The 22,220-nt window shown below is 39.0% G+C and overlaps 1 protein-coding gene across 1 annotated transcript in view; it reads left to right on the plus strand.

Annotated features, from left to right (window-relative positions):
• The window catches only part of SUSD5 (sushi domain containing 5), a 39,332-nt gene extending 17,112 nt beyond the window's left edge, over positions 1-22,220 (plus strand). Inside the window, exons 3-5 of the mRNA XM_085051511.1 lie at positions 3,193-3,311; positions 11,623-11,811; positions 20,525-22,220. Coding sequence (XP_084907637.1) covers positions 3,193-3,311; positions 11,623-11,811; positions 20,525-21,807 — 1,591 coding nt within the window. The 3' untranslated portion in view covers positions 21,808-22,220. The remainder of the gene's footprint in view (positions 1-3,192; positions 3,312-11,622; positions 11,812-20,524) is intronic.

Genomic DNA, 22,220 nt, shown 5'->3' on the forward strand with positions numbered 1-22,220 from the left:
TCAAAAGAGTGAAGAAAAAAACCAGGCAGCAACACATTTCCACAACCTCTCCAAAGGGTGCTGGAAGCACTAGGAAAACTGTACAATTTTTCATCTTTTATTTTAGCATGGCTGGGCTGCTGCTGAAGAAATTTCAAAATATGATGAATTCTGAACTGGTAGCCATTTTTCAGTCATGAAAAGCGTAACAAATTTAAAAGCCTCACACTCTACCTTTTACAACTGTGACAAAAATGTACCTGTGTATTTAAGTTGTAATTATAGACTTAAAGCTAGCATTTTAGGATTTAGGGGAGCCCTCAAGAACTCAGAAAATAGACTATTAATGTGTGTTTTTAGTCATACCTGAAATCCTACTGACTGCAAAGAGACTATTTCTATGCCATGAGCATTGCAGGTCTGATCAACCTGCTGCTGAGAAATGCTGAGCACTCCTGAAGCTCTGCTCAGCAGCAGCAATAAAAGTTCCTGAAGATGTTTAAAGCTTGCAGGACTGAGCTTGAGGTGGGAAACTACTGTCAGAAAAGGAATGAAAGAGATTAAATAGATATTTTACTTCCTTCAGTTTTTAGAATAATAGAATCATTAAGGTGTGAAAAAACATCTGAGACAATGAAGTCCAATCATTAACCCAGCACTGGGTCTTGTGTACAAGACAAGATTTCTTTCATTTCAGAAGGATTGCACTAGGGTGCTTGCAGTTTTAATTGGAAGAATTTCAACATAACAAGAATCCAAATTAAAGTCCTAACTAGCAGATACATGTAAATGCATGTAAAAAAAAAAATCTTAATTTAAAGACTTTCTTTATGCATAATACTAAAACTACCTTCAAGGCACACCTTTGTAAGTTTGGTCACACTGGATAGCAGCTGAGAAATGTTCTTAAAATGAATCAGCAAATCAATAAATTCTAACAAACTTGTAAATATTGCACAATATTTGAAACAAAGGAAAAATTATAAAAACTGGCACTTTAAATACACGATATTACACCTGAGCCAGGCATCCTGTTTTGGTGCTGGCTTCATTATACCAAGGATGTGTCACACACAGATAACTTTGTAGCCTGCTGAAGAAGTGATAAAGAAATTACACTGCTTTGGGCAGAAGCAAAATATATAAATATAGAAACTGGAATTAGAAATCAGAAAATTCAAGATAAGATTTTCAAAAGTGGCTTCCAGGTCTCAGGAATTTTATTCTTTGGTAGAACATAGAAATGATTGTGGTCTGATTTTTAGAGACTAGAGTTTTATGACGACAACCAACTTCAAAACTAATTTGTTTTCTTTTGTTGGGGCTTTTATTTTGAGAAAGAGCCTGAAACCTAAAGTACACAATTACAGACCAAAAGCACATTTTTTTGCCGTCATATCATTATCTGTCTATTCAGGGTAGCAAGATATAACTGATCCAAAGATCTAAGCAAGTGAATAATTATTGGAAAGATTAAGGTTGATGAGTTAATTTTTGAAGGGAAGCATAAGTGTGTCATTCACTTAGACCTTGTAAAACCTAGTGGAACTATATGTGAATATTGTATACATACAGAAACTTTTTAACTGGTGTCCTAATCCTCCCAGTCACCTGAACTCATTTTGGCAGATCAAGTAACTTTTGTCTAGGTGCTTAATTACTGACTTAGAAGTCTCGGGCTTTAAATCCATTAAATTCTGAGAGAACTGGATTTAAAACTTGTGTGGATAATGTTGCCCTTTAAAAAAGGACTTTTTTGAAGGAATTTTTGGTCCCCTAAAAAATCAAACTGAGTTTTCTTTACAAAGGAAACATATTTGTTTTGAAATCGTTAAGGGGCTTTCAGCATGGAATGACATCATGTTGTTTCCAGAGGAGAAAGCATTCTGGCGGGAACCATTCTGGTGCATATGTGTAACCACCACCATACAGCTTGTTTCATGTTGCTTTTTTTTGTTTATATTAAATGAACATTAAGGTTGCATATTTAACTACTCAAAAGTTAACACATGCCAGAATGAAAGCAGTCTGTACAACCATAGTGCAGCCTATTTCTGTAAATCAATTATTCTATAGTATTTAAGTGCATGATCAAATACTAGGTTTCATTTGGGTCTTTACCACCCTCAATGAATGGGCATTTTATTTACTTAATTTTATTTATTTTATATTATTGTGTTTTATTGTGTTTTATCTTGTTTTATTCCTCAAGTTTAGTGGAGGACTGATGACACATTAGTTCAACCATGGCACAATGCAAAATTATAGATTTCCTCCACTGAAAAGATTCGTTCTGTGGAAAGCATTTTTGTCTTCCTTTCACTAGAATGGCTGACCATGCAACACTTCTACAAGCTTGCTGTCCACAAAAATATAAACCCACACCATTAATATCCAGCTGCAAAAATTTGGGCTGAAATTACTTTCCCAGCCTTTTTAACCTTCAATGTAACAGTAAGACCAGTGTTTTCTACGACAAACTCTCTTTTATTTGCTAGTTTTAAGCAGCCAATAGAGCTGAGAGAAGAGATAATTAGTAAACTCTTCCTTCATGATCAGCATCTACAGGGTTGTGAAACAAAATGCAGATCTAATACCTTTCTTCAAGGTATCAGGGGTAACAGGATGGATTAGGTACTGCTGAGTACAAAACCAGAAGAAATGGAGTTTACTCAAAAGTGTGAAATTGCTGGTAAAAAAAAAAAAAAGCTGTTTTCCTTCCAAGAACCCAAGATGAATTTTTTGAGGTTGCTGTGTTAGCTTTTGAGCAGTTAAATATGCAACCTTAATGGTTCTTTAATGTAAATCCTAATGATTTATAATCTGTCCGATCAAATCTTGTGTTTTCTATTCATTTCTATCCTGGTGCCATTGGTAGGAATATGTATTGCTGAAATGTGAGAGCAAAACATGGTCTTAAACACCCTGGGTATAGGTCTGATATTTAGAAGTATTACAAAATATAACAAGATAAATATTCTTTATTGCTCCCTATGCCTTGAACTGATCTACAGCAAACATTTTTCTAATTACTTCTATTTCCCCCTTAGCTTTTTTTCATAGATCTTCCCACACTAATACATTATGTGCCAATTCTGAAACAGTTAAGCTGAGGCTAAAGCCTGACTACTCTGATTAAAAATCTCCAAATTTCACCTGCATGTACAACTCCAGAAGATTTCTGATTTTTTTTCTTCTTCTTCTTTATTTTAGGACAATTATATGCAGAAAGACGGGCAGCAAACAGCAGAGCGTGAAAGCCATTGATGTTAAAATTGAAACCGATCCCTTTGTGAATGACCAATATGATGCTTTTTGTGTGAAGGATGAAGGTCAGCGCTGATATATTTTTGAAATAATGCAGAGTCATTGCTGTCTTGCAACATTAAAAGTTTTGCCTTCAATTTTTACTGCTGAGAGAGAAAGAGGGAATATTAAGGGATAAATCTTTGTAGTAGTTGCCCACTACAAGAACCAACTGCTTCAAAGATATTGGTTGCAGCAAATAAATTGCATTATCTTTTGTCTTTGCTGCAGTTTAGTGAGTTCAAACAACACTACTGACCTGACAGAACCCATTCTGGAGCTCACAGAACGTACTTTATGGAAGGGAATATATCTGGCACCAATATAAGGGAGATGCCTGAAGCATGTCCCTTACTCAGCACTGTAGCTGAATGTAACTCAGCAAGCTGCCTTCCAGCTGCAAAACACCACCCTGTTGCATATCTATCAGTATACAACATTTGTATGCAAATAGCTTCATTGTTTCCATTTTAGTTCAGTTTTGCTTTGGTTGGTTTGGGTGTTTTTTCAACAAGTGTAGACCAGCCTGCTAAGGGACTCTGATATGTTCCAGATGACTCTGAAAACCAAATTATTTCCAGTGTAAATTGGTGCTTTGATTTTTGATATTTAAATTCCAGAACCCAGAAGCAAGGACGAATTCTGAAGACAAAAGTAAATTTTTACTGATAGGCAGGATAGTGTAAAGGAATTTGGAAAACCCTGAAACAGATTGTTGATGTCTGCAGTGAGTTTTTGCATCTGATTTCCAAGAAAAGCAAGGGTAAGCAGATGGCATTTACTGAGAAACAGTAAGTTCACAACACAGGGGGGCATTCTGATAAACAGTCAGTGGCAGCACTGTGGATGAAAATAGGGTTGAAATGAAATGTGGCAGAGGTGATGCATATTTGATGCGTATCAAACCATTCTTTTTAGAAAGAATGATTTAGGAGAGCTTGACCATCCTCTCAAGCAACCCTTGTGATATCAACTCCAGGCTCCGTGCTGCTGTGAGCGATGCCAGCTCTGTCTAGCTGTTGCTACTGTGGTGACACAAGCACCTTTGTGCTTTCTTCCATGCTGCTCCTCACATATAGGAGCAGCTCCCTGTAAACATCTGCAAAACTCTCTCATTGTCTTCCTTCAAATCTCCTTTGTCATCATCCCCCCCTCCGCCCCGAGAAAAACCTTGCAGTGGGTGGGACAGCTGTGGGACGCTGAAATCATTGCTCTGGCTGCTATTGTTCCATTGTGCCCTTGTGCTTCCCTGTCTGTCCCCACCTGCTCCCGCCGAGCTGGATCTTGCAGAAGGAGCTGTGTTTACCTCCTGCATTTGGTTACTGCTTGTGGTAAAAGAACATAATCACACAAGGTTATGCTGGAAAGGAGTACTACCTAGGACTCAGGAACTGCATAGTTAAAACTCTGGGGAAATTCAGATAGTTTGCAAAGAAGAAAAAGTTTATGAAGAAGTTGTTTTGTTCTTCAGGGAATTTTCTAATGACAGAATGGGATGGTCATCCCAATGCATTCATCAAGTAGTCCTTACGCACAGAAACATTTCTGGATCGCTCTAAGGCTCCCTCTTCTTTAAATATATAAAGATTTGGGATGCAGAGCTGATGTTTGAACCAAAAGACTTAAGTGAAGTTGTGTGGCAGAACCTGGTTTGTAGCTGGTATGAGAAAGAGCAAAGTCCGGAAAGGAAATAGCCTGAACATTACAACAGAAACACACAAGCCAGCATAGAACTGTTGACTGATGAAAGAACATCCTCAGGGATGCCACTTCCAGTTTTAGCAAATATCCAGTAAGAAGCAGCCAGAGCAAACTCTGCACCACAACTTCACACACAGCATATCTGTTCTGATCTTATGTACATGTGGCAAATAACTACACATCTAAGTTTGGATTAATGAGTTGTTTCTTACTAGAAACCTCATGAACTTTTTTTTAGTCTTAGAAAAGTGGACATCACTTTTAATCTATACATTTGCAATTCTAACACAGTAATACATTAGAGTTAAGTACAAAAGGCAAGCTGTTTTGCCCTGCTGGAAGGGATAAATCCCAGATTTCTTACACTGAGACCTATGTCCCCCCAGCACTTTCATTTCTTTTATATCCATCCAACTAATAATGAGCAGACAGCAGTTTTCTTTCTTTGTCAGACTTGGCTGAGATGAGCCATAGGCTCATACAGACTTTTAGGCTGAAAACAGATAGAGGAACTGTCACATCAACCTCTACTGCAGAAATTAAGCTGATGTTAGTAACTCTTCACGACTCTACTTTCGGTTCTTAGGACTGTGCAGAGTGCATCTCGAAACACCATGAAAGTTCTAGTACAAACCATCACAAATTCACTTCTTAGCCCTTGATTTGTAACTAATCTTTACTCAATTAATGTTTACCCTGCAAATGAGCTGAGTCAAATTCCTTAAGCACACACCTCATCATGCCCCTACACCAGGGCAGTAGATGCTAGTAAGAGCTCTGGGTGTGATTATAACATCAAGCTGTTACAAATAAAAGTCCTGAAGAAAGTCTTTTGTTTTGTTTCTGAAATGGATTTTGTTCTGTACACACAGAAGAATCACAGCAATCTTTGAGATTAAGAGTTATCTTTTATGGGGAATTGATTCTAAGGGTTTTGTTTGACAAGGAAAGATGTAGCTGTAATGTTTTATGAATGCTCTGAGTATAGCTGCAGTTTTCACAGTACAGAGAAATGTGTCTTCTCAGCATCTCATAAACACATGTTTTATGCAGCCATTAGAACGAGACAACTCTGTACCAGCTCAGGATCTGCTGAGATGAGAAACTTTCCCTATTAGCTGTGAGTGCCAAAAAATGCCTAAAAATACATTAGATTCTGCCAATTCTGAAAATGCAGTATCACACATAAGTTAGATCTGGCACACAGAGTGTGTATATCAAAGCTCATAAGAAAATGCCTCTAAGTAGATAAAGCAAGAAGACCAGAAAGCTGGAATTTTTCCTGCCATATTTTTTTCTAATACTACACAACATTCAATTCCATATATATACATATATATATATATAATCCTCTTGGTTTTCTTTCTTGTGTTTTTATTGCACCAAAGGAAAGATCTCTTTGTTAATAACTCCCAAGTTTTACTGGTTCTTTCTTTCAGTGACCCACAGATATTTAGAGGAAACAAATAAGATCTCTGTTCCATAAGGCTTTGATTTGCTGCCACCACAGGAAAACTAAACAGGCAGCAACTTGTAGTAGAGTAGAGCATAAATGCAAATCAAAATTTTTTAAACATGACTGCTGGCTCCAGACATCTGTCAAAGCTTGATGGCTTATGTACATATTACAGTTAGCCTTTTTCAGCAAAAGAAATTAGTGTGTTCTTTACAGCAAATATATTAAGTGTACTTTACAAGACCAATCAAACTGCAGTTTGCTTTGTGTAATATTTGAACTATTTTTTTGTATTTGTCATGCTTTGTTGTAGATATATATATTTTTTTTTTTTTTTTTTGGTGCTACGGCTTTCTTTTTCAGAGCTTTGCATAATGGTGACAGTTAATTTCCACTTCTCTAGTGATGTCACTTAAGCTCATAAAGTCCTACATGACCTGTCTGATGTAAGAGGTATTGGCAGCCTGGGTAGCTTACGAGCAAGACTTACATTGGCTATGACTGAGTTTTGATTTTTTGTACACAGCACTTTTATCCAAACAGAAAAATTCCATATACTTTAGGGTCTCTGCAATCAAGGGGAAAGATAAACATCCTCACTCATCTCATTCACAGGTCTGACTGTTAAGAGCTGCATTTTCTAATTTCTTAATGACAAGATGACATCCTAAAAATTCCAGTGGTTTCTCTGGAAAAACTCTGCTGAATTGGACGGTTGTAACAGGAGATGTTTTATGTCAAAGTGGATGTCTCATGTCAGCTTTCAGAGCATGGTAAACAGTTAAAGTAGCAATTGTAAATAATCAGATTTCAGTAAACTCCTGGTTCTGCCAGTTGATGTGGAAGCCGAAGTCTGGATCTTTTTTTCTGTTGATTTCTTTTTGCATTGATCTCAGGCTGTACTTTCTATAGACAGTATTTTATCAAGAAATCAAAAAAAAAAATCTTACAGACTAATAGGATGCTTGTAGTTCAAATAAAGAAGATGCTTCTGGTGTAATTTGGACTGGAGAGGAGAGTTGCTGGGTTCTTACAGTGATGTGTCAATTCTTCATCAGGAATCAACTGTCACAAAGTCCTTTCCACACATGCTCTGGGGTTAAAGTTACTACACTAAGGAGGTATTTCTCCTAAAAGCCAACCATGACTGAATGTGATAACTCAATTAACAGGAGACCTCTTTCATCCCATGTAAAAAATAGTTACTGAGTCTTAAAGAGGTCTGTAACCAGAGCTGTCACTAGCCCTAACATATCTATGCTCAACACCCATATCTTTGCTGTGCCACTTATTCCCATTAATTCACCAGATGTTGACCCTGTTCTGATTTCCACATATGTACATTGAGGTCTTTCCTGACTGTAGTGGTGACTTTTCACTCCAGGAGACAGTCTGTGCCAAATTACTGCTGACATGAGGATCTCCTGTGAATTTTAACTAATTTCCTTATATCTGTGCTGTGCTGCCTAGCTCTGAAGCCAAATTCACCCTCACTTACTGGAGGTCATTTATCAATATATGGGGCCCTGTTATGTGTTTGATCTCAGTGTTAACATGTAGAAAATTTTGGAAGGGTCATGATGTCTAGAAACCAATTCCAAGTTTCCAGGTTTAAGATGTGATCTTGGACACAAGCAGGCAGAGCATGGGTCCTGCTCAATACTCTGCTGGATGGCCCTGGAGTATCAAGCAGATCTGGCTTTTTTACTGGGAAGCATGAATTGGGCTAATTTTTTTGCATGTAGCAAGAAAATATGCTGGTTTATGGGAAGATAGATGAGGGAAAAATCAGTGCTCCAGATGGATGGAGGAGCCCAGCCCTCATCTACCAACAGCACCACTGCAGGTAACCTCTGTGGTTGCCTTAACAAAGAACACTACTGTTCCTCTACATGACAAGCGGCTGCCAACACACCCTCTGTCACGCTTCATGGCCCAGATCTGCCTCCTCTCTTCCAGCAGAAAAATGGCCTGAATGCCAGCACTGAGCACAGACTATTGTTCCAAATAAGCCCATGCTCTTCCAGCTCCTGATACAAAGGCTGCAGACAAAAACCTGAAGCCTGTCCCCAGAAGTGGCTCAGCTAGATGAGTTGCTGTGCCAGTGTCACTTCTATACATGTGCCAGAAAGAGCAGGTTTGGGAAAAGGCTGAGCAGGGATTGTCATAGCAACCGAGACTGCAGCAGGACAAGGAGCCATAAGATGCTGTAACCTGAAAAATTCCTGTACATCTTGTGCAGGAGAGGAGCAGCAAAATGGATGTAGGAACTTGAGTTTGTCTTTGCAGTGTATCAGCTTTCACTCATGCTTGTCCATGCTGTCACTCAATGTGTTTTGCAGCAGAGTTATGACTGTACCATCTTGTATGAGAGAGTCAAAAGCTCCCCATACAGTGTTGGTCCATGAACACCTTTAAAATCCCTGCTTTTTTTGTTCTATTCATGCATCAGCCAGATCTCTCTTTCAGGCTCTCATAATTCTGTTACCATATTTGTTGTCAAATTTTACTGTAAAGATCCCTTCAGCTTTCTTCTTTCCTGGAAGTTTGTAATATGCTTTTTGAATGTGTTTGCCATAGTTAACTAATGTTTTGCTTTTCTGCTTCCTCTGGCAACAGGATTAAGAAGCAAGGCTTTGTAGATAAGAATACTCTCTGATGTATAATTGTCCTATATAGCCTTGGGATCAATACCTCCCTCAGAACAGATACAAAGCTCCCATTTGTACGGATGGAAGTAGCTACATAAATAAAGTACATGAAGTGCACAGCTCTGTAGCCTTCCTATGAGGCGATAGAATAATTTTTAATTCCTTTCATCCACATCAATCTCTATTCATCCGACCAGTTCACAGGAAAGGCATTAGCTGCTAACTGCTCCTCACTTCCTCGGATGCCAAACCTCCATAAGACTCTATATAAAATGAGCTTTGTGTAGCCTCAAGATCTTGTTTTTTCTGTCAGTGTGTGTGTGCATAACTCCCACTAACTTCTGAAGGTGTTAGACAGTGTATATATGTGTGTGTGTGTAGAGTATAGAGAAAAGACTTCAAAGCTTTGACTTCAGTAGCATGTCCCTTATATTAGTGGCTGATATTTTTCAGCATACCCTATAGAGAAGTGGTTAGTCAGGTCTGATTTCCAAAAGTCTGATCCAAAGGAACTTTCACAGAGCGTGGATGTTTATAACAGGATTTTCATTTCACTACAAGGTACACAACTGGCAAAATACATACATTTTATTAGAATACATTATTTTGTATTACATTATTTATATTATATTTTATATTTATATTTTATATTAGAATACATAATTTTATTAGAAATAACTAATGTTATTTCTAAATAAACATAAGTTTAACTGTGCCTGGGTCAGAAGTGGGTAGGTGATGGGAAAAGCTGCAGCCTGGGACTCACAAGGATTTTGCATAAATGTCCCTGTGGCAAAAGCAGGAAAGCCTGAGCTTTTGCAGAAGGAAGATGGAAAAAGATCTTCTGTCAAGCCTATTGCCCACTGAAAGCCCCGGACATGAACTGGTGTCAGTGGAACTGTTGCTTGCAAGATCCTCTGGTGATGATGCCCTAAAAGCAGACTCTAGCAGAACAGCAAGGATGCTCTTTGAAGATATTTCTCCTTCTGCATGCTTAGGAACATGGTCTGGGAGTCTTTTCAGCTTCCAAACAAAAACTTTTTCGAGGAGCATGATCTTCGCTTTACCAGCTAAGCAATAAGGTTTTTGTATCAAGGCAAACTATTTCAAGAGGAGAGATCAATACTAGAACATAGACTTAGCCCTATGCTTCCCTCATCATATATAATTTCCAGAATGCAAGTGTTCATTTCGGTTGTTCTGTATCTGGACAAAAGCAGCTTTTGGATCTTCAGCTATGTTGGCAAGAGGAAGAGGTTTTTTTTCTAACACAGTCCATAAGGGTCCTAGAACCACTGGGAAAAATTCCCAGATTTGAGAAAAAATATAGAAGTGATAATTTACACCAATACTTCAGACTTTGACCATTGAGTTTCCTGGTAAAATCCACGTTCTTTAATTATAGGTTTTTTGTTGTTGTTGTTTGCTTTGTTTCTCTGTAACCAAGAGGTACCTATTCCAAAAAAGACTGTAAAAAACATGGAGGGAAAAGGGACATGACAAACCCCTTCCAAAGAGCACTTAAAGAGAGGAAGGCATATGAGAAAAGAGAATCCGCAATTCTTGGAAGTTCCCTAGAAAATCTGGATCTTCCTTGTAAACAATGGCCAAGATTGAAACCTGAAAAAGAGAGTTAAAATTCAGTTTACACTGGTGGTGGCAGCTGTCAGCCTGTCTCCCCTCCGTACTTCATTAATGCAAAGAAGCCCCAAAACCAGTTTTGTTCTTGTTCATAATAATCTTTCTTCCTGGCTTCTAATGCTGTCAGCAAAAATATTATCAAACATCTTGTTGAGTTTTACACCCTGATAAATTTAGCTCTTCAGATTCTCACAGACAGCAGAGCTGTATTGCCCCTAGGTGTTCTTAAGTTGAAGAGCACAAATCACTATTTATTTTAGGGTGTCTCTAGCCTAAAAAGGGAAATTTGAATATCTGGGAAGACACTTGATTTTGAGAGACTAGAAGATTAGAAATAGTCTGAAAATAGAAATAGAAATAGACTGGTGTTCACCTGGACCTTTTCTTTCTGTGAATGTGGACTGGGCCATGGTTCAGCCTCTGCTGGCTTCCTACAGTGTAGAAGAGATCAAAATGCCGGTCTTAAACAATTTCACAAGCATTTCTGTGGTTAAGAAAAATGACGGTGACCAAGCTGTTGCTTTCCAGTCCCAACCTGCCCAGGCTTTTGTTAGCATTTGTAGAGTCAGGCAGAGAAGACAGCTGTGCTTTGGCATCCTGACTTGTTTGAAACAAAGCCCTTCTAGATAGTTGCGTGACTGTCCGACGTCAATAACATCACCGCTATCGCACAACAGATATCGCATCGCAGTTATAGCCCGATACATACCTTCCCAATTACAGCTGGAAGTAATTGTGAAGGGGCATAAGGGCATGAAACAGATGAGATGTACAATTTCTGTGGACGTGTATAAACTTATCCTCAGGGTAACTCTTAGCACTGCTGCTAGTACTGCCCTAAAAGACTGTGGCGAGGCCTCTACAATGTCATCTCCTTTTCCCTTTCAGACAAGCCCTGTGGGGACCCACCATCCTTCCCCCACACCATCCTGCATGGCCACACTGGCTTTGACATGGGGGACGAGCTGCTGTACGTGTGTGCTGCGGGGTACGTCATGGGCAACAAGGAGACGGCGTTCACGCTGCTCTGCGACAGCTGCGGGGAGTGGTACGGGCAGGTCCAGGCTTGTGTCAAAGGTGAGCTCACCCTGCCCTTGGAGCATCCCTCCGGCACGTCACGGTCTCCCAGCAGCCTATCCAGGTGGTTCCAGGGTTGTGGGGATGTGTCCTGGGCACTTGCAGTGCTGGTGGAGGTCTTGGTGAATGTCTTAGCTGGCCCTACAGGACTTTTACAATCCCATTGGTAGGCATCTCCAAGAAACCACAGGAAAAGATAACTGTCTCATACTTCCACGAACATAAAGTTTCTCTCTGGGTAGCAGAATCCATTCAATATAAAACAATCTTTTAAGCTCTTCCCTTTGTCTCCTGGCCTTTTATGATAAGCCAGTGTGGCTGATCAGAGCTTGTACTAGGCCTTTCCTTCAGCTTTAACACTCTTGAACTTCTGCCCTTACATGTATGATAAATGCTGCTCCCTTTTGTTAGGTTGGGAACATTAAAGACCTATGTAAGTTAACAGAGCTGCTTGTGCCACCCAAATAAACTGTGACACAAAAATTGTATGATTTTTAAATTTGCCCCAATAAAATGACAAACAGCTTTTATCTTGTATCATGCCTCCAGGACTTTTGCCTACAAGCAGGAGAGTAGCTGCCCAGATATTTACTCCATTAAAAAGAATGAAAGTGGATTTTCTTACCAAATTATTTGACTCAGAAAAAGATTTTTCTAAAAAAAACCCAAACCACAAACCCCCCAAGCAAATTGTAAAATGACATTTCCTTAATTTAAACCCTTAATAAAATACACCTTTATGTGTTAAGTTCTACAACAGTCTTTTAACTTTCCCCTTGTTTAAGCATAAGCTAAATAGTACCATGAGTTCAGTTGTGGATGTAATCTGAATTCTGCTTTCTCACATTACCCTGCTCTATGCACAAACCCACCATTTTCCCCAGTATTTAAGAATGGTCATCAGAGTCTCTTAGTATTTTTTGGAGAAGGATATCATATCTTTAAGGTAGTATTTCTGGCAAAATGGTTAAAATTTAAGCAAAGGAATGGGCAGCTGTTGGGTAGCTGAGCTATCTATATGGGCTGGAGCTCGTATATCAGTTTCAGAACCTATATATTCCTTAATGCCCAGAGGCTTGCAAGGAGTTATTTTTACTCATGAATATACCATCAGGCAATGGATAATCATGAGAAAAAGTCAAACTTGTTCCTAGTAGAAGTAAGTCATGTCTGTGCACCAGGGAACCAGGTTCTCAAACCCATCCAACTGGGATAGATATATCAAAAAATAACAAATGAAAGCACCAGCATTTTTCTGAATTATTGCAGCTTCTAAAACTGTTTTTACAAGCAGCAGTTCAGATAATTAAGCAAAAAAATGCAGGGCATAAAGGCGAAACAGGGAGGGAAAAAGAAGAAAAAAGAGTATCTTCATCTGATCATAGACTAAAGAATCATAGAACAGTTTGGGTTGGAAAGAACTGCTAAAGCTCATCTAGCCCAACCCCCCTACAATAAGCAGGGACATCTTCAACTAACCCAGTAGGTCTGAATCTCCCAGAATCTGCTCCAAATTGACAATTCTTTTCCTTCACTGAGGTTAGTGGAAATGCTAACTTTGATCACACATAGATATAAAGCTGTATTACACCAAAGTAAGAAATACAAAGAATCAGGCTGTTTAAGTTGTGTGTGTTTCACTGTTTTCTCTGGATAAATAGTCTATTTCCCCTGTTTTGCCTGAGCCCTTCACACAGCCGCAGGGGAGAGAAAAATATTTTTAAAAGAAATAGGAAAGTGTGGCTGTAAAATCACAAACATCAACACTGAAACTTGGGAGCAGATGTGATATTGTGGACTATGATTTTTAAAATTATTTTGATATAGACTTAATGCTGGGAGGTTTCCTCTGTTTAATGTTTTTCAAATGTTATAAGGACATGGGATAGAAAATACAATAAAGTGTTCAAGTAGTAATTATATATTTAATCCTCCTGATCATAATTCTTCAAGAAAGAAGACTACAAGATGATTAAAATGTGTGATACTAGGATTCATTATATTTTAAAAAGTAAGAATCCAGTAAAAAAAAAAAACCAAAAAAAGGAATTTAATTAAAAGGAAGCCGATTTGGAGTTGACTGATATTTCAGGGTCATAGGAGAGAGAAGAACAATTATTAAGTACTCCAGAAGTCAGCACACAGACTGATTTTTAAGTGCTTTGAGGCAAGAGAGCACCTTCCCTGTCATGAAGGTTAATGATGGGGCTTAATAGAGAATTTATATTGCTGTTGGCAGCCTGGACCACTTCTGTCCTAACTGGCTGACATCAATGGAAAGATGTTCATGAAGCCACTTCAGTGAACATGTAAGTGCTATGTTTAGAGCCTGGTAAGATGATACAGTGCCCTTGCTCTGCATCTGTGCTGGGTGAGAGACTGGGAAATGTAAAGTGGTCCCGATGCTCTTACTCCAACACAAGGGAACCATGGGGACAAAACTCTGGTCAGAGCATTAAGAGAGCTAAGGCCTGTTCCTACATCTTGCACTGCCTCTGAGACTAGAGACAAGTCACTATATTGCTCTCTGCCCCTTGCTCCACCTCATCTGTGGAAGAGTCATGACATTTACCCAATTTCATAAAGCTTTCTGAGATTTGTGGGTGTTACACCTGAGTATCATTGTTCTACTTGAAAACTGCCCCATTATCTTACCCAGCTGTCCTGGCAGAATATCAGACTAAACAGCAACAATTTCATGTTTTTCTTGTTTGTGTAAATGCATCAGACTGGCTTTACATTCCCAGTTGCTCACGCAGAGCAAATACGGAGTCACAGAACTACCATCATAGCAGTGTCTAAATATAGCACTAAGATGTTCTTTGAAGTCTCTTTGTGATCATCTTTCCTCTCTGTTTTGATCCAGTAAGAAGAGATACAGTCCATTCTGGCACCTGGGATGTAAGCATACAGCCATACAGTCAGCAGATTTGCAAATTAAAATTTTTTAAAATGCACATATAATCAAATAGACATATAATGCAAAATACGTGGCAAAACTTGGCTATGGGTAAAATGGAAAAAAAAAAGTTAGGGATTATATTAAGTGGATTCTGGATACAGTAAAGTATGATGGAAATTTAAGTGGATTCTGGATACAGTAAAGTATGATGGGAATTAGGAAAGCAGTACGTCACAAATGGCTGTAATGTACATTGTGCACACCAGCTAATGGACGGTAATTTTTAATTAAGAATGCTTTTTAAGAAAAAAATGTGACTCTATTTCCTGTAATTCCTCATCATGAAAACACACTGTGTTCTAGCTAAAAACACAGGGATATTCAGCCGAACAAAGTGACCTTAAGGAGAAAACAGGGAAATACATGGATTTTGCCATTTATTATTTTTTCTATTTCTGTGGAGGGAATGCATTTCTTTCACAAAATATATCCTGAAGAGCATTGTAGTAAGGTCTGAAAGCAGATGTATATGTGCTGTGCTGTGGCTGTCCTGCAAGCCCAGAGACTAAATGACATTTGTTTTTTTCCCAAAATAAACCCTGAGTTCAATATCAGAAGCATTAATACCAACACTTCAGTGGCGGGGGTCAGGGCTGGACTGCATTAGGCTGCATTCTCTAGGGTTTGCTTCCTCAAAGAGAAGGCAGATGAGATGGCTGGGAAATCCTGTCCCATCTCTGCCCTAAACCTGGCTCCAAAGAGTGTCATATATCTGTCCTTTTCCCTGGATTATTTTGGGTTTTTCCAGCTCTATGCTTGTGGCAGGAGGGTTCATATCTTCTACACACCTAAGGAACTTCTCCAGTGTCAGCAACTGGATACTCATCTAGTGTGTTCCGAGGTAGCCTAACTTTTCCAGGCTGAGGACCATCCTTCTGATGTCAGTGTAAGGATTTGTTTGACCACTTAATCTGCTGCTACCAGTGTTTTTGCCTGGCTCAATTATTCTCATTGTTTCAAACATTGCTTTCTGAGTTTTCAAGAATAATATTGATTCATGATCATGTGGTCTGTAAGCACAACTCGCTAGCACATTCTTTTTTCTTTCTAATTTTTTTTTTTAATGAGGACAATCAAACAAAATGTCTCTGGCTTCTGATCTTCTTTGAGAATACTTTTTTTTTTTCCATTCTGAGAGTGCAAAGGAATAGTTGTGACAGACATATATAATCAGGAACAAATATGTCCGTGGCCTGTCAAAACAATTGTTATGACAAACTTGGTTCCTTTTTCAGGCCTGTCACTGAGAGGTTTTATTAGATTAATGTAAAGTATCGATCTGGCATGAACTGATTCTGCCAAATGGAATAAGTTAAAAAAAATTTGATGGGTTATTTATTTATATTAGCAGGCTCTGCTGGAATAAAAAATATTCTCTTTCTTGTAGCTGTTGTAAAAGACAAAAGGCAACAGAATTTCTGTCTAGCACACTGTGGTTAACTAGAGAAAAGTTTGTGTACCTGATCCAAACCAAATGGATAATTCTTTGAGATGCTGTAGTTCACAAATCTGACTTAGGCAAATGAGTCTACATGCTCTTTTCCTTCCCACCCTTAAAGACAGATGCTGTCTTGTTAATGTTTGCTGTAGCTACTTTGAGATTCTTAGAATAAAGATGTTTTTATACTGTACAAATGTTTATAATGATGGTCTATATAGAATCAAGTTTCAATTTCCTGTACTCCAAAAATACACCCATAAAATATGCAGTGCACTTTATGGTTGTCCAAAATAGCAACGCTCAAAATAGAGCTTGGATGCCAATATGCTATCTAGAAGAAAAATTTAACTGATCTTAGAGGGTGGAAAATCAGGCTCTTTGTTTTTGCCTGTCTGTGTTTGGTCACTATTTTCACATTAGGATCAAAAACTAAAGGAGATGAAAACTCACTAGGACTGGACACTTCCCAGAGAGAACAAATCAAGAATTAAAAGTATTTTACTTTTTAATTGACCTTCACATCTTTGGTAGTATGTAATTTCAGCATCCCTTGCTGTAAATGTCAGACTCAGTAATCCCTCAGACAGTGAATGAAAACTCACTGATCCTTATGTCTGCCGGAGAAAGGTATGGTTGAGATATAACAATGACCAAATATAGAAAGATTTTGGTCTTGGATAAACTAATTTTAGTGCTGGCTCTTCTTAAAATCACCCTGCCTAGGTATAAAGGAAGACTCAATCCCTTTTTAATCAGTTGCTGGTGGTTTTAAAAATGTTTGTAAATAATGCTTACAACTTTTTGGACAAGAGGTGGAGCTGAATTTAGTTTGGTTGTTGCTCTTCAGTACCAACACCAGCACTCAGGGAGCTGGAAAGTTCAGGAAAGTGCTGAGGAGGTGAGCAAAAAGAAGTGCGGAAGTTGTGAAATACAGCCCGGGAAAATCAAGCTGACAGTGAACTTTAAAATTGTCATGGTAACACAAAGTCACTAAATACTGAGTCCAAGTCCCATTTGAAGGTCTGAAGTCCAAAAGAAAGAGTAGAGTATTATTACTGTGTAAGTCAATCCAAGATCATATAAATCAGAGCTTCAGAGTAAGGGGGTCTGTATTTCCTTTGATGGTTAGAGAGCTCAATAGTTGCTTTCATTCTGGCATTCCAAAAGCTAACATTAGTGATGTTGATAGTCTTTGCTATAAACTATACAAATACGGGAGATTGAATATGAAAATATGTTAGAGCAGCTTTACAACTTGGGCCACAATCTGATTGTCAGAGGGAACAAGACTCCCTTATGTGGTGACAAGCAGTGCATAATGAGCTCCAATCTCAGGATCTCTTCAGACTACAATGGGCTTTTTCTTCCCTCAGCTCTGCATTAAGAAAACACCAATTCATTTCTCCACAGTCAGGATCGGGCCCAAAGACAGAATGCTTGATGGAGACTCAATTGATGGTTCACCAAATGTTTACTATGTTCTGATAGACTGAGGACTTGCATTTTCTTAAGAGCACATGCCTTTTCCTGATGTGCCTCCATAGGACCTTCTCCTAGAGGGCTGAAACTACATGGCAGGAGAAACACTAAAGGGAAAGAGCTTCAAAATCTGTAAAAAGCATGTTATTACAGTTAAGCATTCACCAATGATCCACTCATACATAAGGTACTGGTCAATGAGATGAAAGCTAGCTGCCAATTCATACTGCTAACTAAAAAGTAGGTCTGGAGGAAACAACACAAGCATGCAGACATAATCTTTGTTCGTGAATGTGTGTGCCTGCTTTCGAACACCATAACGATAAAATTACTGTTTCAACCTCAGCTGGATTACCATAGTGTGAAAAGTAAAGGAGAGGCAAAAATAGAGGTACAAGAGACATGGAGGTGAAAACAGAGTGGTGGGATGATTCTACTCAAAAAGTAAAACAATGACTGTAACAGTTGGTAAATGGTGACTTCTGACATTAGGATGTCCAGTTTACATACACACAACAGACACCTATACACTGCCTTCAGACACACTGGACTTTAGTGAAGCAGGCATGCCAGATGTCAACCTCTAGCAGGAGTATGGATGATAGGAGGATAAAATAGTTTGAGGCACCATTTCCATGCAAAGAGAGTGCCAGCTGGGTAGAAAAATTCTAAAGTGGAAGCAAGACAAAGGACAAAGTGAGACTAGTGTTTGATGGTTAGTAGAAGTGCTGTATTGTGATGGATAGTGCCATGCAGAGCTTCATGAATCTGTTGCTAAAGTGCTTTCGTATTCAGAGTTATCCTCCATTCATTTGCAAAGGTCTGAAATACTATTGGAAAAGGTTTCATGATTAATTAGAAAAGTGAGATTCCTACCAGGAAGCTTTCCACTGTAAGAGTTGTATTCCCCTGACTGTTAAATCATCCTTGCACCAGAAGGAAGTTCTTTCCTGCTTTGGAGAGGATGGGGAGGACTCAGAGGATTACACAAGCAGATGAGGACACTGGGACCAGGAGGGAGAGAGGTCTGTTTTTGGCACTTCCTGTGAGATGAGAGGACCTGCTAAGAACATCCAGCTCTCCAGCATGATAGCTTTCACAGAGGTATTAACTCTCTGCAGGCTAGGTCACACATTTGGGCTTCCTTAGCATAACTGCTTTGGTTTCTGGTAGACCCAAATGCTGTTCCAAGGAAAATACCTTTTGCTAGTGCTCATTCTGTTTTGGCACCTGGCTTAAGCTGTTTTGGCAAAAAGTGAGCTGGTGTGAGCTGTATCACCGCTAAGTGGTTTTGGTCAGACTGGTTTGACAATATTTCTAATCTTTCCTAAGAGTAGACCAAATATGGCTCTGACAGAAGTCTGGGAAGCAGTCTCCAAGGAGAATGTGACTCAGGCAGAAATTTAGGTAGGCTCCAGACGAAAATGTAATTCAGAATTGGTTGAGTGTAAAAAGGCAAAACAAGATAAGGTTTTATGAAGGCATTGATCTGTAATACAGGTTCTCCTATTAATTTTGTGTTTTCCATGTCATGCCAGGTTTATTGCTTCACTGTCTTCATAAAAGACTAAACACCCTCTTAAAAAGAAAAATTCTCACCATGATTCAGTTTGTTTTATTTTCCATATTCCAAGGCACTATTTTTTATTACTTTTAATGCCAGCATAAATCTCAGCAATTACATCAACTTTCTATGGAGTAAAACTTGTGTGAGCTGAAAATCAACCACCCTGTCTAGTTTGGAAAATTTTTCATTGAGCTAAGGCTTTAGAATAGTGGAAGAAATATAGATTACAATGCATTATTCCATTCAAATTCAAACATTTAACTTCATGCTTTGAGTCAAGTCTATTTTGCTATGAGTGGTAGGTCTGTTGAGGCATGGGGAGTATTTCTAAATCAAACTCAAGCTTTGCAGTGAACCTGCCCCTCTGTTGCACTTGGGTTTTTTACAAATTTGGTTTTGTGTTGGGTTTGGTTTTTTTCTTTTCTCTGTGGCAACATTTAATTCCTTAAAACTGGAAGCCTGGGAGTTGATTACAGACAGTATTGTCATGTTAACTAGGTGTTAGGCTTTAAGTGTTCAAGACAGAGTTTTTCAGCCTTGCAATCACAGGTGCATCTTGCTTTCTTCAGATGAAAACAAGCAGAACTCAGTGTCAGCCCTGGTGGTGGAGTCTTCCTCAGTGAGCTCTGAAGAGCTCTTATGGAAAAAGAAATACTGTTCTGGCCCCAGGGGCTGTATCGCTGTAACACAAAGGTGATTGAAGAAAAGCAGTATAATGATAAAAATGTGCCTTGATATCTTGAGCATAAGGTACTGGATATAATTCTTTAAAATCATCTGGCTCAAAAGGGATGAAATTGCTGTAAAAATTTTAGTTTTGTTTGGTTGTATTTTTTTTAAATTACCAATTAATAATTGATTTTCACTATACTTTTCTCTCCACACGCATTTCTTGCTTAAATAAGATGAAATTTTTTTCTCAAATCTTGCAAAGAGTCATACTAGGGACAGATAATGTTTGAGAAAACAATAACCAAAGGAAGTCCTCTAACTGCAGACAGTGAGTTTTTTATATGCATTTTTAAATCTGGAAAGGTAAAATATTAGCAGTTGGCATTGACACCTTTTGTGATTTTTTTAAAAAAACTTGAAATTGAGTAACAGCTCAAGGACCATGCCCTTTTAAAATAAACTAGAACACAGAATGAAAAATACTGCCTAAAAGTAACTTCTCATTGCACCGTGGCTTCTTGTAAGAAATGAGCTCTGTGCTTTTCTAGAGAAATTAAATGTTGGCTTATGAAGTTTTTTTCAATGTTTCTAGATGAAACCGAGGCACACATTGACTATGAAGATAACTTTCCTGATGACAGATCAATACCTGTTGTCAAGAATGACCATAGCAATGGTGAAGAGGAAATTGAGCAGGAGCAAATACAGCTTTCCTTCAGTAAAAATTCAGAGGAAGGAAAAACTGGAAGTACTAAAGGGTTTACCCAGCACACAGACATTGCTGAAAAAGGAAGCAGAGCACCAACTGAGTCCCCCGTGTCACTGCTAAGCCAAAAAAATTTGTTTTGGTTTCCATCAGAAACTTTCAGTGATCCTGAATTAGAGAAAGAGACAGATGATTCCACTAAAGCACAGTTTTCTGAAGGTGATAACCACATTGGAGTGAAGACAGTCTATGATGAACCTGGTGCCAAAATGTTTTATGACAGTGAGGATTTCCCCATTGGACCCATTCTCACAACCAATGACACAAAGACAGTGATGGATGCAGTTGCCATCACTGACGAGTCGTGGTTAGATGGATATCCAGTAACACAAGAGGTGGTAGAGGATGATGAAGAGGAGGGTGATAAAGTCGATGGTTCGATGGGAACAGAAGATGATATCATCCTCACAACTGACCAACCGAATCATGTGGAAGTGAGAAAATCGGGAAATGGCAGCCCAGCTCCAGAGGAAGGTCTAACACAGATTGTGGCAGCAACAACAGGCGCAGATGATGAAGGGGCTAAAGAGACACTGGTACCACCTACAGCAGTGAGTGGTCTGGAGAGCTTCAGTGTGAGCAGGGGTTATGATGATGCCACATGGGAACCTCCGGCTACATCTCTGGAAACTGTGACCCAGGAGCCCAGTGCAACAATGCTGTTTGACATAACCAGCTTAAAAACATCCATGTCAGAAACCTCGGTGACGGTCAGCCCCTCCGATCACAGTCCAGACATAGAACCAAGAGAAACAACCATCTACCCAGAACAAGTAGCAACCACTGCACCAGCTCCAGATATCATTACTGACACAGCATCCCAGGAATTAGCTGAGCAGGAAAACCTCACCCAGGGCCTTGGAGAAATGCCTGCCCCCACTTCTGAGCCATGTGAGGGAGAGGATTGTCCCAAGCCCAGTAAAGGTGCTATCATTGCAGTAATAGTGATTCTTCTCTGCTTGTTACTGGTTGCAGCTGTACTGGCAGTGTGGTTTTTCAAAAAACGGCAGCAAAAAAATTCTGTCTATAAATTAAATGGAAGGTGTCAACCCAGACATCATTGTTACCACCACTACCACCACCAGCACATCGAAATGCAGAAAGTCTAAGCAGGGGCCTTTTGGCAGAGTTCAGAAGGAAAAACATATTGATGCTAGAAGGATCACATGACTCATGGATGCTAAAATCCAGCAGTGCAGAAAGCAGAAGAAAAAAAAGAATGCTAAAAGAACATAGAAGACAGAAAAGATTACATCCTTTTGAAATTGCAGTTTAGCATATTTGACTTTTCAGAGCTAAAGAATCTGTACATTTTTATCACAAAGGTCTTTTGGAGACACCGGCAGGATACAGCATGCTCAGTAGTACATCTTCAATTTGTTCCGCTTTTACATATTGCTCCTATTAATAATAAATTAATTGATTAATTTCTGTGTTACCTGGTTATAATCTAATGGTAGGGCTGGTCAGGCCTCTTCGGTCTATTCTCAGTGGAAGAGGAAAAGAAGGAGGGAAGAATAGA

This window comes from Lichenostomus cassidix, chromosome 2, assembly GCF_008360975.1.
Source record: "Lichenostomus cassidix isolate B80296 chromosome 2, HeHo_3.0, whole genome shotgun sequence".
NCBI classification, from domain to species: domain Eukaryota; kingdom Metazoa; phylum Chordata; class Aves; order Passeriformes; family Meliphagidae; genus Lichenostomus; species Lichenostomus cassidix.